Source organism: Tursiops truncatus, chromosome 5 (assembly GCF_011762595.2).
Source record: "Tursiops truncatus isolate mTurTru1 chromosome 5, mTurTru1.mat.Y, whole genome shotgun sequence".
In the NCBI taxonomy this organism is placed as follows: Eukaryota; Metazoa; Chordata; class Mammalia; order Artiodactyla; family Delphinidae; genus Tursiops; species Tursiops truncatus.
In genome coordinates, this window is record NC_047038.1 from 74,418,951 (window position 1) to 74,435,939 (window position 16,989).

Genomic DNA, 16,989 nt, shown 5'->3' on the forward strand with positions numbered 1-16,989 from the left:
CTGCGTCACCCACGTCCCGCCCGGCTGAGGCCGGCGCGCCGCGCTCGAGTGGCTGTTTCTCCGCCAACGGGTGGCGAGGGCCCGAGGAGCGCGGACGCCGGGTGCGCCGGCCATGTCTCCCTGGGCGGGGGCCGAACTCTCGGCGCTGAATCCGCTGCGTGCCGTGTGGCTCACGCTGGCCGCGGCCTTCCTGCTGACCCTACTGCTGCAGCTCGTGCCGTCCGGCCTGCTTCCGGGCTGCGCGCTCTTCCAGGACCTGATCCGCTATGGAAAAACCAAGGAAGGGGGGCCGTCGCGACCGGCCGCCTGTCGGGCTTTTGATGTCCCCAAGAGGTAACCGCGCCCGGGCGCGAGTCCTGGCTGCCTAGGCGCGGAGAGCCGGGGGCGCCCCGCTCGAGCAGCCGGCAGGGGGCAGCAGAGGTGGGCGCGGGGCTGGCGGGGCCGGCGCGGACCGGCCCGGGAGGCCAGGCGGGCTCCTTGACGCGGCGCAACGCCGGCCCGCCCTCCGGCTCTGCCCGCGTCCGCTGCGTGGCGCTGGGGGCTGAATGCCGCGAGTGTCCGTCGACACCGAGGGTGCTGAGCTGCGCGCACCTTCCGGGGTGCAGGAACGTGAACTTCTGGCCGCACGCAGCCTTTCCTTCGGGGTAAATGGCAGCGCTTCCCAATTTAGGCCCGGTCACCAGGCGGTAAATTAAAGTTTCCGAAAATTCTCCTGTTTCCCCTCTCCTGCACTCTAGGGGCTCATAAGCTAACTTGAGGTCGCCGGAACTCACTAAAAATGAAGGCAGGCCCTCCTTTCGCGCCTCTGTGTCCCGTATTTGTTTCCCAACTCTAAACAGTTAGGATGAAGGGTGAGACGCGGGTCACCAACTGGCGCCCACCTCCTTCGATCGCACTGACGCTCCTTACCCGCATCTCGGCAGGTGCCCCTGGAGAAATGTTCCCCAAGATGGCACATTTTAGGCAAGCCTGGTCCCTAAGCACCATTTGACTTTCAGCAGATTTCATAACTAAGTTCAACGAGAGATTAAATCGTTAGGACTTCAATAGCATTCTTTCAGAAATTGTAAGGCTTGTTATAGTTTCGGTTTTTGTTTGCTTTTCTTTAAATTCAGAACATTACCGGGAAGAGTCAGCCAAACACTGCTAGACGGTAGGAATATAGCAGTGGCTTTTCTTGGAGATACAGCCTAAGTTGGCGTTTAGGAAGGAATCTGGAGAAATGTGATAGGGTTTCTGATGTATTAAAACATCTTGGTTCTCACTTAAACCTCGCATAGGCGGTGCCCCAGGTCTGCAGACAAGAAAGAGTCTAAATAAACTTGGCTTCCCACTTTTGACTGTTGCAGAAATATTCATCAGGTATTAACACTGAGAAGCGAGCACTAGGTCATTCTGAGGAAATGTAACGGGAATGAGGCTCTGGGAAGTAGACGATTCACACACAGTGATTAAACCTCCTATTTCTTAGAAGCTCTTTGTAAGCTAAAGTTTCCGGTCATCCTATTTTTCATCAGGTTTTGAGTGTAGTACTTTTCTATTTCATAGCAGGAACATTCCTAGATTGTCATTTTTTTAGTGTTACAAGGTGAAGAAAAAAATTTTTTTGAGAGTGTGAGTTCTAACAATTTATTTTCTGAATTTTAGAAAAGGTACTACTGTTTCTGGAGTAGAGGGCATATTTCAAATCATTCCCAGCACTTACCTCTTTGGCTCCCATACCCTACCTGTTACTGCTCCGGTCTGTCCTTATATTTGACGGCCAAGAAACAAATTTTGTACCTTTCCCTTACTCTTTACTACAAAATTGGTACTCTTTGGGCTCCTTGTAACTTCTGCTATATTATGAAATAATTTATGTGTTTTTCTTCTTCCAGAATTCTAGAACGGACCCTTCCATGGTGTTTTGTTTGGTCTTTTTTCTAAATTTAAACTAAAATTCCTTTTCATACTAGAGAAGGTGCAGCAAACCCAGGCCAGTCATGAAAGGCAAAAATGTCTAGATGCTATATTTAAATATTTTTCCTTGTTCAGAATTCAGTAGTACTCTTAAAGGTGAAAATAAGCCTGTAATTTTTACACTTAGAAATAGGCAGCTGTATATCACGTTTCTGCACCCAAGAGCTTAGGTGGATTTGTTTGGGATTATTTTTTCCTAAAGAGGAAAGAATTAAACCTTAATTGAATTCATGGAATGTTGATTCCATTACCCCTGCCTGGTAGTTTTTTTTTTTTTTAATTAAGGTGATAGTTGCTTTTCTTGTTTTCTTTTGGTTCCTGCAGTTTTGTTTTTTGTGTTTTTTTAATTTTTAAAAATAATTTATTTATTTTATTTATTTATTTTTGGCTGCATTGGGTCTTCGTTGCTGCGGGCAGGCTTTCTCTAGTTGTGGCTACTCTTCGTTGAGGTGCGCAGGCTTCTCACTGCGATGGCTTCTCTTGTTGCGGAGCACGGTCTCTAGGCCTGCGGGCTTCAGTAGTTGTGGCATGCGGGTTCAGTGGTTGTCGCTTGCGGGCTCTAGAGCACAGGCTCAGTAGTTGTGGCACATGGGCTTAGTTGCTCCACGGCATGTGGAATCTTCCCGAACCAGGGCTCGAACCGATGTCCCCTGCATTGGCAGGTGGATTCTTAACCGCTGTGCCACCAGGGAAGCCCTTCCTGGAGTTTTGATTTCCCAGAAAGTCTGAATAAATACATGACCTCGAACGTGAGTCACAGTGCTCTTGACTTGCATAGTGTATATGGAAGTACTTCTGTTTCTAATATTTCAAAATGTTATAGAAACATTGCAATTGAATTGAGCTGTAGAGACAAAGAGAACCATCCAGACTTTCCCTCCTAGGGTTCAGGGGTCCTAACCTGCAGTCCAGGGGATCTGTGGATAGAATTTGGGGCAAATTGGATTGGAAAAAATTATATCTTTATTTCACTAACCTCTAGCTGAAATTTGGCACTTTAATGGTGAATGTAATCAACAAACCACAGTAGAATTAGCAATTCCTGCAATTTTGTGACAAATTTTTTAATGTTATATTAAAAATATTGAGGAGACCTCAAAACATTATTTTCACTATAAGAATACTGTATTATCCTCCACTATATCTTGTTATTTAATACATTAATTAAGAAGCACATATATTACAAATGTTTCTTAGTGGTTGTGTTACCTATATTTCAGCATAATTGGTTTCGTTTATCCCTATGTCTTTTAGGCATGTAGCCTTCACCAGACTGCCAAAGGAGTGCATGATGGATAAAAAATGTCAGGAATCCCTGCTCTAGACTGTAAACTCCATATGTTTACATTTGTCTTGTTTGTTACCATATCTCGGGCTCAATGCCTGATGATAATAAGGTCCTCGATCAATGTTTTGAATGAATCAAAAAAAAAAAAGGTTTTAGCTTTAATTGGTTTGTTGATTAACTTGACTGCTTTCTCAGAGTAACTTTGGATGTGGTACCTTCTCTTTCATTCATTTATTTAACCATTGTTTATAGAGTACTTACTATTGCCAGGAGCTATTCTAGGTTCCTTGGAGCCTTTGTTTTTGTAAAATGGTAAATATGTAAACAAATCTTGTAAAACAAGCAAAATAATTTCAGATGGTAATAAGTGCTTCAGAGGAAATCCAGCCTGGTTACTTGATCATGAGCAAGATGGGGTTGCCGATGACAGCACTAGAAAGGATGATCAGAAAGGGGCAGGGCAGAAGATGAGTTTATTTTGGGAGGCCAGGACAGACAGCAGGCCTTACAGACCATAGTGGAGATTAGATTTTATTCTGAGTGTGTGGAAAGTAGCTTTAGGATGGGGAAGGGGGCATGGCATTATGTGATTTATGTTTGAGAGGATGACTAGCCATTGTGTGGAGAAGACTGGGTAAGAGGCCGTTAAGGGTGCTCCAGGCAAGAGGTGGTGGTATGGACTGGAGTGTTAGCATAATAGCACCTGTTCCTCATACAGGTGGTTATGACGTTAAAGCACGTGGCACAGGGCCAGGCACCTCGTCAGAACTCAGGAACCATTGGTTTCCTTCCTTAATTAAACCTATGACTCCCCTAACTGGTCCTGGGATCAGTTCTTGCAATCAGCAAGTAGTGTTAGATCAGATATCTCCTGTCCCAGAACCATTTAGTGGCTTCCAGCTCACTCCCAGGAAGAGCCCAAGACCCTGTACAGTCTTGTCCCCACCACCTCACTGAGATCCTATCGTTTGCCCCTCGTGTGGCTCCAATCCAGTTTTCTGGGTCTCTCTGCTTGTTTTCTGTCCCCTCAGGGCCTTCGCCCTGTAGAGGCCTTTCCTCTACCTGGAAAGCTCTTCCCCCAAATAGCCAGATGGTTTATGCCCTCACTTCCTATAATTCTGCTCAGGTATAACCTTCTCAACGAGGCCTGCCCTACCCACCCTGTTTAAAAGTATAATACTACCATCCCCAGCACTTCCTCGTCTCTTCCCAGCTTTAGTTTTCTTGTTAGCAATTATCACCTACTGACATGGTGTAAATTTTACTTCTGTGTGTAACTGTGAGTATAAGCTCCATGAGGGCAGGAACTGTTGTCTTTTGTGTTCATTGCTGTATCCCCAGAGCCTAGAGCAGTCCCTGGCTTATACTAAGCACCAAAATGTTTGTTAAGTCAGAGGAGTGCTTGCTTGGTGCCCAGCCCTGAGCTACCATAAGGGTCCCCATATCCCTGCTCCCAGGGGTTCACTTCAGTTAAGCAAAGTGCCAAGGGGGGAAAAGAGGGAGAGCGTCTAGAAGAGAAGGAAGGAGAGTTTTCAGATCTGCTTTTGAGGCTAGAGCTGGGTCTTTTCAAAAAACAGATGTAACCACGAATTAAGAGTAGGACACGTTTCCTGTAGCAGGAAATAAGGCAAGCAAAACAAGAGATAGAATGTGCAAAATGTAGGAATAAGGAAAACAATCTGCCTGTGAATCAAAACCCCATGGCACAAGGAGGGCACAGCAAAATGTGGCTTAGCATCTTATATCAAACATTCTTGAGTAATTTGGTTGACTTATGGTTTGGTATAAATTGGTACATGTAACATAGGGCTGGAAAAGCAGGTTCCGGCAAGTCTAGATCACATGAATAGGAGCACAGCCATGTGATTTTAACTTCAGAGTCATCAGGGCTGAGTGTGGAGCCAACACTGCCACTTACTGCATGACCTTGGATAAGTAACTTGACCTTCTGAGCCTTAGTTTTCTCAGCTGCCACATGTAAATATAATGCAAACTTGACAGGATTGTTGGGAAGATGAAATGAAATACTCTTTAACTGGTCTCCCCACAACTGGACGATTCTCTTTCCTTACCAGGGGGATTTTTTTTAACTTAGAAAAGACCAAAATGAATGAACAATGCTCTCTCTCTTTTTTTCTTTTGATTGTGATATAATATACATGACATACCATTTTCCACTTTAACCCTTTTTGCGTGTACAGCTCATTGGCTTTAAGTACATTCACATTGTTGTGCAGCCATCACCACTGTCATCATCTCCAGAACTTTTCCATCAGCCAGAAGGATTTTTAAAACATAAAGTATTACTTCAGGTTGCTGTGTTCAGATGCCTTCCCATCCCACTTAAAAGCCAGTGTCCTGGGCTTCCCTGGTGGCACAGTGGTTGAGAGTCCGCCTGCTGATGCAGGGAACACGGTCCGGGAAGATCCCACATGCCTCAGAGCAGCTGGGCCCGTGGACCATAGCCGCTGAGCCTGCGCGTCCGGAGCCTGTGCTCCGCAACGGGAGAGGCCACAACAGTGAGAGGCCTGCGTACCGCAAAAAAAAAAAAAAAAAAAAAAGCCAGTGTCCTTACAGGGCCCTGTAGGGTCTGCCCTTGCTTTTCATGCCCTAGCACCCTCCACACATGTGTCCTTTGTTGTGCCCCAGGGCCTTCGTGGTGGTTGTTTCCTCTCCCTAGAACATTCTTTGCTCAGAAATTCACAAAGGTTATTCATTCTAGCCAAGTGTCACTTCCAGAGAGGCCATCCTTGACCACTCACCCAGAATGGCCTCCCCTCTGCACCGTCTCTGTTCCCTCACCCAGCACTGGGCTAGATGTCTACAGGTTCATTTGCTGACTGTCTGCCGAAAGATAAACTTCATCACGGCAGCCACCTGCTCAGTTTGCTCCCTGCTGCGTCTCCAGCTCCAAGAACATCACCTAGCATGTTCTAAGTGCTCAGTAAATTGTTTTGAAAACATGAAGTAGGTAAAGCGGCTGAAAGTTGCTCCTCAGAAGCTGGCCCCTCCCCTTTCCATGGGAGCCTGCAGAGCACCTTGCAGCTGCCATTCTGCTCTGCTGGCTCAGACCAGACCTGGGCTCAGTTCTAGGAAGTGTGTCTTACGGAAGACCCTGGGAGGCAACCAAAGGCCAGGGGCCCAGGGGTGGGGACGAGGGGGTAGACTTGACACTCATGCATGAACTTTGCAGGAAACTAAGCTCTTGAGCCTAGAGAAGATCTGAATCCAGAATAACAGGACATCTCAGAGAGGACAGATCTGGTGATAGAATTTGTAACAGTAGTGGGGAGAATAAGTGGGTTGCTATGGAATGGTCAGCTTAGATCAGTGTTTGTCAGACGGGTTGTGGGCATAGTCTGGGGGACTGTGAGGTCTGGTACATACAAGCATACTCTGAATCAACTGGAAGAGGAGTCCCTGAATCTATGTGTAATCCTATTGACTCCAGGCTGTCTTACTGCATCACAGATAAATGAGACAAGAAGGAGGGCTTAATATAGATGTGATGCATTGAAGACCAGGGAAGGCCAGGTGACCTCCAGGCACCCTGCAGTGTCAGAAAGATTTTGCATTGATTTGATTAGAGAAAAATAGTAGAGGTATAGGTAAAGAGACCTCAAAAAAGCATGTTAGGCCCTGGTGCCATATTAGGTGATTCCTTTGCAGCAAACCAGCATAATCTTTCATGTTAAATTGACATTGCTAATTACTAATTTCAACTTTTATTGGTTTTGTGGTTTTATTTATTTCATTCGTTACTGTCATGATTGCAAAATATGTATTGTATTTGTATGAGAGCGGTACCCATCAGGAGTTGATAGCTAGTTTTATGAGTTAATATTTGTCATGTTATTATAAAAGTAATTTAGATCAACACAATTTAAGAAAACACTGAATCAGAAGACCTTTAAGGTTTCTTGCAACCCTGAGAACCTGTGATTGTGCAAGTCTTGTGTAACAGTTGTACGGCTATTGCAGCAATATCACTCGAGATTTATAAATCTTCCACAGATTTGGCTAGTGTTAGCACAATCTAGGCTGTCTCTGCCAGGCCCTGGGGCCCCTATTTTTGAGTTTGAGCCCAATCCTGTTACCTGAAGATAAGAGAGAGCTAATTAACCCTACATCTAAGTTTAACAAGGTCATTCATGTTCTTGTTGACTTTAGGAAGCCTCTTTTTCTTATTAGTTAACCAGTCCCATCATTTGAAAGGAAATTTCAAAAATCTGAACATCTGTAGGATTCAGGTTCTATTAAAAAAGCAAAGCTATACTTGCGGAATGGAGGAAAGAGGATAGGGAAACTAAAAATAGTCTTCCTGTATAAAGGCTTAAAGTGGATCCACTCTGATTATTACCTAACTTGTTTTCCCTCCGCAGGTATTTTTCTCACTTCTATATCATCTCAGTGCTGTGGAATGGCTTCCTGCTTTGGAGCCTTACTCAGTCTCTGTTTGTGGGAGCACCTTTTCCAAACTGGCTTCATCATTTACTCAGAATTCTTGGGGCTGCGCAATTCCGAGGTAACAACTCCTCTGGCTAATACCAACCATTGTATCCTGTTCCTGTCTCTCCTGCCTGCAGGGAGGTGTTCTCGGTATTTCATAGCCACTCTCAGCTTCTTGGCAGGGCTGGGAAGTGAAGGGTGGGGCAGAAAGGGTTCCGCGTGGATCACAGCCAGATGGCCAAGGGGAAGGCCCCAAGTCCTTCACTGAGATCATGGCAGAGCTGAGAGTCAGCTCTTCATCCCTGATTTCCCAGCAAGTGCTGTGCTGAACAGGACTGGCTGTTCTCCCTCTGATATTTTTAGTACTTTAGGATCCCTCAGGTTTGCCTTGAAACATTTATCATATATATAGTTCCAACCACAATCATGCCTCTGGACTCCAGAAATTTGATAGAAAATTACTTTTTGATCACAGGTTAAAAATGTTTGTTATGCTGTGAGGCTTTGGTTGTATAAAAAAAATTGACTGTAAATAGTTGTTGATCAGATGATTACAAAATAGCATTTAAATTTGCCTCACTGTGCCTTGAATAAAGGATACACAGAACAATTTAAAAGGTAAGGAATTGAAGGTGAAAACCATAAAGTGGCCTCAATTAATATCAGGCATCAGGAGAGGGGCAGAATTAGAAACAAATTGTTCTGGTGCTATCTCTGTCCTTTGTTCCAGCAGCCAAACCGCTGGCTTCCTAGGAACAGTCCTTTTCTGTATAACCAGAGGAACTTGTTGCAAAAGATGACGGAAAGAAAAAGCTATGCAGATCCTACTTGGGAGGGGAAGATACCTCGGTGAATCCCACTTCACCCATTAAAACTTTACCTCTTCATTTGCTTACTGGGGGGCTGGCTGGGTTCTGATATTTGAAGGGTGGTTGTGAGGAGTTGTATTTGGTTGTTTGTTTTATCCTATTCCTGAAGAGTTAGAGCTAGGTTTCACTATATTTAAATGAGAAAAGCAGGCAAAGCCAATCTGTGTGATAGAAGTCTCCATAGAGCGTACCTGTGGGAGGGTGCGGGGACGGGCAGTGCCTGGAGGGGAGCACGAGGTGCTGGTTGTGTTCTGTTTCTTGATGTAGGGGCTGGTCGTATGGGTGGGATGGGCTGGTGTACTTTGCAAAAATTCATTAGGCTGTGTCCTTATTGTATTTTTATGATGTGTGTGATAACATTTTTAAAAAACATCTAGATTTTATGTCATTTTAAAAACCAGAATTTCTTCAGACTTCTCTTGAGGCAGAGGGCTGAGAGGCAGATAGGAAGATAGATCTCAAGTCTCACAGTCCCCCAAAAGTATAATTTCTTTTTTTTTTTAATACAGAAAGAAATGCATAACTCTTCCTGTCTCTGTTCCCATCCCCCTTTCTGCTTCTGTATATGCCTGTGTCTCTTCTCCCCACTGACCTCAGGGATCCCACCAGGAGTCCTTGCTCAGAGGTCATCCAGGAACTCTTCCTGACTATCTTCAGATGGGGATTAGTGCCAGGGACCAGAGACCATGGAGTTTGGGTTCTGAGAGCATGGATCCCTTCACAGCCATGTAACCCAGAAGGCTTTCACATCACAGCGTAGAGTCAGGAGACCCGAGTCTGTCTCAGCTCTGTCACCAGCTTACTGTGTAACCTTGAGCCAAATGCCTTGACTTCACTTGGCTCACTCCCTCATTGCCAAACAAAGGAGGTGTTAGGCTGGATGATATCTAGGGCCCCTTCCAAGCTCTGATCTTGTTTAATACCCTGTTTAACAGTAGGGGAAATCATAACTTTGGATTAGTCCTGGAGAGAGAGATGCTGAGTGTGTTCCATTCTGAATTGTAGGGGGTGAGCTCGTGCTGTCTGCGTTCTTAGTGCTAGTGTTTCTGTGGCTACACAGCCTACGAAGACTCTTCGAGTGCTTCTATGTCAGTGTCTTCTCCAATGCCATGATTCACGTCGTGCAGTACTGTTTTGGACTTGTCTACTATGTCCTTGTTGGCCTAACTGTGTTGAGCCAAGTGCCAATGGACGGCAGGAATGGTGAGTGGTTGCTGGGGTCTGTCAGCTGAGTCACTGGGTATATGAGGGACTCCGGGTGAAGCATTCCACCAAGCATTATGGAAGTTAGAAGGTAGGAGTTCACTTCGCATTTGAGGAGTTTGGGCTCTAATTGTAGCTTTAAAAAGTCAGCATGCCCAAGGGTGCCTAGCAGATGCACATCACAACCATAACTGCTAAAACCTGAGAGACACCAATGTAAGCAGCAATGCCTTCAGTAAAGAGAATAAAGTGCAAAGTCTTCAGGAGGCCTGGTTTAGGGATGAAGAAGTGGGATGTGGGGTTTCCATCAGTGGGATTGAAGTCAGTGAACTTCTGTGGAGTTAGTCTGGAAAGGAAGAGGCAGTGTGGTCAAGAGTAGAACAGGAAGCAGGGGAACACACTGGAACAGGAGAAAGGGTCAGCAAGCCAAGCTGCCTCACCAAAGCCTCATCATCCAGGGGTGGAGGGGTGAGGGATGAGGGTGGGGAAGGGAAAGTTGTTGTGCAGGGTGAAATCATGGAATACCAGAGGAGGAAAGGGTGGCCTGAGCTCATGGTGAATAGTTGGGATTTGAAGAGGAGGTAGGGAGCCATTTTGTTGCCATCTCATTCTTGTGATTGTTCCCGTTGTAACAAAGCTTATTTCAAGTGAGGCAGCCTGAGCGGAGAGGACAAAAGAGCACTGTGGTAAATCAAAATTGTGCCTTAACACTTCTGAGCTCTCACTAGCCAGGAAGAGGGAAGCAAAATCATGACCTTGTTTATGAGGAGGAAATGAAATGTGATTTGGGGGATGGGGGAGAGGGAGGATTGGATATCTGACATATCTGACCATGGTTTTTGTAAAAACAGTGCATGCTTATCATAAAGAATTCAAGTCATTTTGGGTGATGGAAATGAGTTTTCTAGTGCTGAGCTTAACTTCATCTCGCATCCTTGGTATCCGTCAACCCACACGCTCTAGGGTAGGTCCTTCACAGCTGTTTTCTCTAAGCCCAAGTCTCCCTGTTTCCTAAAGCTGCCCTATCCCTCCTTGTAAATTGAGCCCATGGTCTGGATATTTCCAGTACTCAGTGAGTGAGCTCTCTCCTCAGGTTTGATTTCAGTGTCAAGTGCCCCTTGATTGGCCTCTCTCTCTGTTGCTGTAGGACAGCCCGTGGCCTCCATGGCGCAAGGAACGATTTTAAAGTATGACTTATTGACGCTCTTTCTCAATTCCTGAGTTGTTTATTGGCTCCAGCCACTCAGTTAGCATCTCTCCATCTAATTTCTCTGAACGTAAGTCAGTTTTTCCTCCCTGAGCTTTTGGCTGTGGCATCCTTGTGCCTCCCATGTCATGGTTTGAGCCGTCATTCCTGGAGAACAGTCCGAGGTTTTTACCCAAAGGAGCTTTCCAAAGCACTTTGGTAACCCACTAGTTTGCAGTCTGTTAGCATTACATATCTCTCCTGGAGTTTCCTCTGCTGGCTGGACCCCAACTTCCACCTTCCTTCCTGTATAAGAAGTCAAGGAAAGGCTGCTGAGACACCCACAAAATAGCTTGTAGACACTCCTTTCTGAAGTTTTCTGAAACTTGTGTTTCACTTACCTGTCCTTCAAGAGATCATCTGGGACAGTATGGGGAGGACTGGTTTCAGGAATTCATTGGAAGAGAACACTGGGGCATTTGCCAGCTGCAGAGTCTGATAGAAAGGACAGGGGCTTGGGCGTCAGATGGGCCTGAGTCTGAATTCTGGCTTATTAACATCTCAGAGCCTCAGAACCTTCATCTGGAATTAGGGACATATACTGATTTCAGAGGGTTCTTGTGAAAGTGGAAAGAAAGTGTATCTGTAAACTACCCATATCTTCACATCTCCTTGCCTTCAGAGTCTAGAGGGTCCACCCCCAGTCACTCTCCGTTACATTGTTCTGTTGTTTTTTCTTCAGAGTACCATCTGTACCTTAAATTATCTTGGTCATTGATTTTTTTACTTGTTTCATCTCTTGCTACTAGAGTGTGAGTTCATGAGGACTGGGACCTCACCTGACTTACCCACTGCTTTATCCCTTGTGAGAGATGCCACACTCAGTAGACACTCAATAAGGAACGAATGAATAAATGAGTAACTAAATACTACACAGATTAGACTCTCAGTAAATAGCCTTCCTCCTGCCTCCCCTTTCCTGTATCAAAACTTCCTCTTAAAATTTTTTTTTCTCTCATAGGTAATTTCTCTGCCTTTAGAGTAGGTGACTTGGCTGTAACATGAACTCTCAGACACTTGCTTCAACTTTTAATCCTGTGGTGACTTGCTCTTATAGCCCTCTGATTTAAAACTATTTTTCATATTCTGCTTATTTTTAACTTATAAAAATATAACTATTTAGTTAAATGGCTAAACTTAGTCAACATTAAGAGACTATGGTAGATTGTTTAGAGAAAGCAAGTTTTTAAAAGAAATTAACACAATTAGATTTTGGTGCACTGTCATTAGTCATTAGCTGTCATCAGCTGAGTCCTGCCTCCAGGTACCCATATGGAATAGCTTGACCCTTGGTTCTCCTACCTGAATCAACTTTGTAGGGGCTCCCTCTTGGCTGCAGAGCCTCCGGCTCTTCCCCGTTGTCAATGGACAGCTTTGTTTTTTCAGTCAAATCCCTGACTAGCCTCACTGCTTCCTGCTGAACATAGGGAAGTCCTTAATTTGTTTTTCTAATGCCAGTCCTTAGAAAACCTGCATTCTTCACGTCTTCTTGGTAGCTGGAGAAGAAAGAAGATGAAACTTTTGAGTGTTTCTACTCCTGAAACAAAATCTCTCTGACTAGATTCTCTCTAATCAGAAAGGGATACTGTTTTGGTCTTTATCTTGCAGTTTCCATTTCTCCTCTTTTTGAGAAGTTCCACTGTTAGCCTTTACTTCCAGTGATTTTCTTCACTGGCCAGAGCCAGTCAAGTCAGCGTTAAAGGTTTCCTTAGAAATGGCTCGGGATGAGATCCTTTAGGAAGTGTTTTTCTGACGGACTGTAAGAAAGAGGACATAAAACCAGGCTTAGAAATAAAAATGCTAAGTAGTCTCACCACACAAGAGTGCATCACAAGAGTGGGAGACAGAGCTGACCCCTGTGCTTGAAGCACTTGAAGAAGGAGCAAGAGAATGTGTTGATATGGAATTCTCTGCCAGGGGCCCCTGAAGCTGCCCCTGGCTGAGGAGCACACCTCCCTCATCCACAGGGATGCTGTTCTCCCCTCTGTACTTGGGAAATTATAACAGGATGATTTTCCAGTCGTGAAGAACAGAATAAGTAGGTAATGGTGTTCTACTGATTATATGATTTTTTTAATGCTCTGAGCCTCTGAAATTTTGCAGAGTTGGCTAATAAGATAATTCTTATTTCTGTAGTCTACGTGATAGGGAAAAATCTCTTGATGCAAGCTCGGTGGTTCCATATCCTCGGAATGATGATGTTCATCTGGTCGTCTGTCCATCAGTATAAGTGTCATGTCATTCTCGGAAATCTCAGGAAAAATAAAGCAGGTGAGATATCTTTTAGAACCACTGCATGTGGATTTTAGCCCTCAGAAGTTAGGTGTACATATTACTTCTCTCTTTTCTTTCCTGCCCTAATTAGTTGACTAATCTATCAAATGCTCTCTTTTTTTTTTTTTTTTCTTGCGGTACGCGGGCCTCTCCCATTGCGGAGCACAGGCTCCGCGCAGGCTCAGCGGCCATGGCTCACGGGCCCGGCCGCTCCGCGGCATGTGGGATCTTCCCGGACCGGGGCATGAACCCGCGTCCCCTGCATCGGCAGGCGGACTCTCAACCATTGCACTACCAGGGAAGCCCTCCAATGCTCATTTTTGACAAGACTCTCTGGGTCTTGATCTTCCCATCTGTAAAATGAGAGCATTTTACTGAAAGACCTCCCTGACACCGTCTAGCCCTGACATTCTGCAACTCTATTCTGTGCCCACATTTTGGGGCCTACACTGCATATATGTGTCTAACCAGCATGTGAGCCCTAGTATTACTGTGCCAAGTTAGTATCATTCCAGCTAAAGCAAAAAAACCTTGACTCTTTAGTTAACTTGTGTTGACTTATCACAGTTACAGTTTTTATTAGACTTTTTGAAATATTAAAAATGGAATAGTACTATTCAGCGTTTATCAAGTGCTTATTTTGTGCTGGCCCTGTTCTGAGTGCTTTATATGTAACTTCACAGAACTCGCTTTAGGCGGGTACAGTCTTATCCTCATTTTATAGATGAGGAAAGAGAGGCACAGAGAGGTTAAGCAACTTATCTAAAGTTACACAGCTTGTAAGTGGCAGAGCTAGGATTTGAACTCATGCAGTCTGACTCTGGTGTCTGAGTTCTTAATAGCTTGGAGGATTGTTGGCGAAACGTATTTACAGTTGTTAGTATAACCTCAGCATGTGACTTTTTAATATGTAGTAGAATGACAATGGAGGTGTGACAGGATGGTGGTTTGTACAGGTCTGTGACACCTTTTTCTAAATGAGTTTTATAAATTATTTGGAGGGTGAAGTGGTAAAACTTCGTTTTGGCAACTTCAAATGTTCAGGGTATCTTCTTTTTCCATTTCAGGAGTGGTCATTCACTGTAACCACCGAATCCCTTTTGGAGACTGGTTTGAATACGTTTCTTCCCCTAACTACCTGGCAGAGCTGATGATCTACATTTCCATGGCTGTCACCTTTGGTTTCCACAACTTAACTTGGTGGCTCGTGGTAACATATGTCTTCTTCAGCCAGGCTCTGTCAGCTTTCCTCAGCCACAAATTCTACAAAAGCAAATTCGTCTCCTACCCGAAGCACAGGAAAGCTTTCCTACCATTTCTGTTTTAAGATAATCTCAGTTATGAGGAATGCACACCAGGTGACAGTTCCAATTCCCAAGGACAACAAAGTCTAGAGACCAAAGTACAATTTCTGTAGAACTGTTTAAAAGTCTCTGGTCCATTTCTGTTACCAGAAGTCTTCAGTGCATGAGCAAAGCAATACCACTCAAGAAAATGAGTCTTGGGACTTCCTTGGCAGTCCAATGGTTAAGGCTCCGCACTTCCACTGCAGGGGGCATGGGTTCGATCCCTGGTTGGGGAACTAAGATCTCACTTGCTGCTCAGCGTGGCAAAATAAATAAAATTTTTTTAAACAATGGAAGAAATTGAGTCTTCAGAGAAGAAATACTTCTGGCAGACCTGGGAGTGCTATGTCTGCTTTCTAAGATGCTTTATAAAAGCAACCAAATGCTAAAAAGTAGATGAGACTTTTCCAAGCTGCTTCAAAAACAGACTAATCAAGAATATACAAACAGCTTCAAACAAACACACACACAGTGGAAGAGATAAGGTCATCTGTGGCTTTGTTTTTGCTACAGACAAATTAACTAGACTACACAATAAGCAATATAGCAGATGCTCAGTAACTGCTTGTTGCATATCAGTCAAAGCTGAATAGCCTTTGAAAATAACAACAATGTATAATTTCACACCAATGGATTCTGGGAAAAGTGAGTTGATTGAAGTTAGCTTATACTTATTACCACAAAGATTTCCAGCTATGTAACCATCAATAGTCATTTCCCCCTCAAATCATAGCCTAACAAAGTTTGAAACCTCTTTTATTTAATATTTTTTTGACATCCCTTTCTAGGGAGTACCTTAAAAGTGTAAGCATCTGAAATAAAATATTTTTATATTTATGCATAAAAAGCCCTCATGAATGGAACTGACTTGCTCCCGGTATTGGATAGTGCTGTAGCCTCATTCATATGTAGTTATTCAAATTGAATTAATGTCTGCCTGAGTGTATTTTAACTAATAGAATGAATCTGAAGATATTTAAAAATGAAATTTGCACTTAAGATAGCTTATGTTAAGAAAATATCCATGATTAAATCAAGTGGATATAACTGCATGGTGTGAAAGTAGAAAATAATACTATAGCCTGAGCAACGCAGTAAAAAACTGCACATTCGTGCAGCATAAGATTTACTGGCTTACTGGCTGAGGTATTAACTTTATTTCTTTTATACAGATATCTTCTTATAGTCTACTAGGTACTAAAGTTTTGCACTAAGATGTGCCATGCTATGGGGGAAAGCACCTCATTATTAACCAGACATGCATGGAAGGCACAGTCTAAGAATATCCTCCCAACCTGCATCTCTGGAGTAGTAAACCGAAGCTGGTAAACAGATTCTTTTTAACCCAACTTTCAATATATGTACATCAGCACATTTTCTAAAGTGCTTAGATTTCTGAAGTAACATTTTCTCCCCAATAATCAAATACCATTTCCATCAGCTATTCCATCTAATAAATGACATAGTCATTTCATTTATCATTTAGATTTGCCATCCTCAGGACCGGGACTCAGGAACAAAACTTTCTACACCAGAAATGTAAAGCATATTGCATTTTGGCCTTAATTGCCACACAAATGGCATAAATAATTTTAGAATATTATTTGGGCAGAAAAATGTATTTTGCTTTAGCATACGGTTTTATACTAGGTTAGACTAGGAATTTGTCTGCTATTCTGGAATTTCATTGTACTTTTAAGTAAAACAATGAGCATTCCCTGTGAAGAAGCCTGTCGGGCCCTGAGAGAGGGTTCCCAGTCAGCTCTGTGCTCCCCATGTTCTTGCCATCCTTCTCATGCTTCTCCTGTCTTCTACTCTCCCTCCCCCTTCCTTGCCCAAACATTGCATTTCTAGGTGAAGACAGAAAAGGAAGTAGTGATGTCCTCAAAGAGGCTCCGAACAAAGTTGTGTGGTCTTTGGCGAAAGCTCAGCCGTGGAGAATAATTGAGAATTGTGCTTGCAAGATCACAGTCAACGTTGCTATTTGTGCTGGTAAAAATAGTCCATGTGCCTAAAGGGAGAACACCAGAGAGAGTCTGCAGATTCTTCACATGGATAATCCAGAAATAGCTTGGGGCTGGAGATTCTTGATTTTCCTATTGGCTTAGTTGAATAGCTTTACTCTTTAATTCTGTTACTATTAAGTTCGGGAAAATGTTACTGAACTACCTCATGACAGCATTCCCTGGATTAGCTACTGAATAGAAAAGTGTACTGAAAATAACCTTTGTTTTTAAGTCTCCAAGTTGTAGCTCATCCTCTATACTAACATTTGCTTTCAGTAGCATGGATTATTTTGTCTCCACAAAGCTTTGTTCTGTATTGTGTTTTTGATTCAATGAGTGGTTATTGCTA

The 16,989-nt window shown here is 43.8% G+C and overlaps 1 protein-coding gene across 3 annotated transcripts; it reads left to right on the forward strand.

The window, feature by feature from the left end:
- The first annotated feature begins 5 nt into the window (after positions 1–5).
- SRD5A3 (steroid 5 alpha-reductase 3) lies at positions 6–16,961 on the forward strand. 3 transcript variants are annotated; one of them, XM_033857041.2, is made up of 5 exons: positions 6–333; positions 7,630–7,772; positions 9,571–9,768; positions 13,151–13,285; positions 16,489–16,961. In XM_033857041.2, the coding sequence occupies exons 1-5, from the start codon at positions 113–115 to the stop codon at positions 16,647–16,649; spliced, it is 858 nt and encodes a 285-aa protein (XP_033712932.1). In that variant the 5' UTR covers positions 6–112; the 3' UTR covers positions 16,650–16,961. The 3 variants fall into 3 exon arrangements, with proteins under 3 accessions (XP_033712932.1, XP_033712931.1, XP_073661387.1); XM_033857040.2 differs by lacking the exon at positions 16,489–16,961 and adding an exon at positions 14,356–15,351 and having other exon boundaries at positions 11–333; XM_073805286.1 differs by lacking the exons at positions 9,571–9,768; positions 16,489–16,961 and adding an exon at positions 14,356–15,351 and having other exon boundaries at positions 12–333.
- The last annotated feature ends 28 nt before the right edge of the window (positions 16,962–16,989 follow it).

Excerpts from the sequence above, each read along its gene's own strand:
- SRD5A3 (XM_033857040.2), top strand. The coding sequence starts at position 113 with ATGTCTCCCTGGGCGGGGGCCGAACTCTCGGCGCTGAATCCGCTGCGT. Across the intron at positions 334-7,629 it reads GCTTTTGATGTCCCCAAGAG|GTATTTTTCTCACTTCTATA; the intron begins GTAACCGCGCCC and ends TTCCCTCCGCAG. Across the intron at positions 7,773-9,570 it reads TGGGGCTGCGCAATTCCGAG|GGGGTGAGCTCGTGCTGTCT; the intron begins GTAACAACTCCT and ends TCTGAATTGTAG.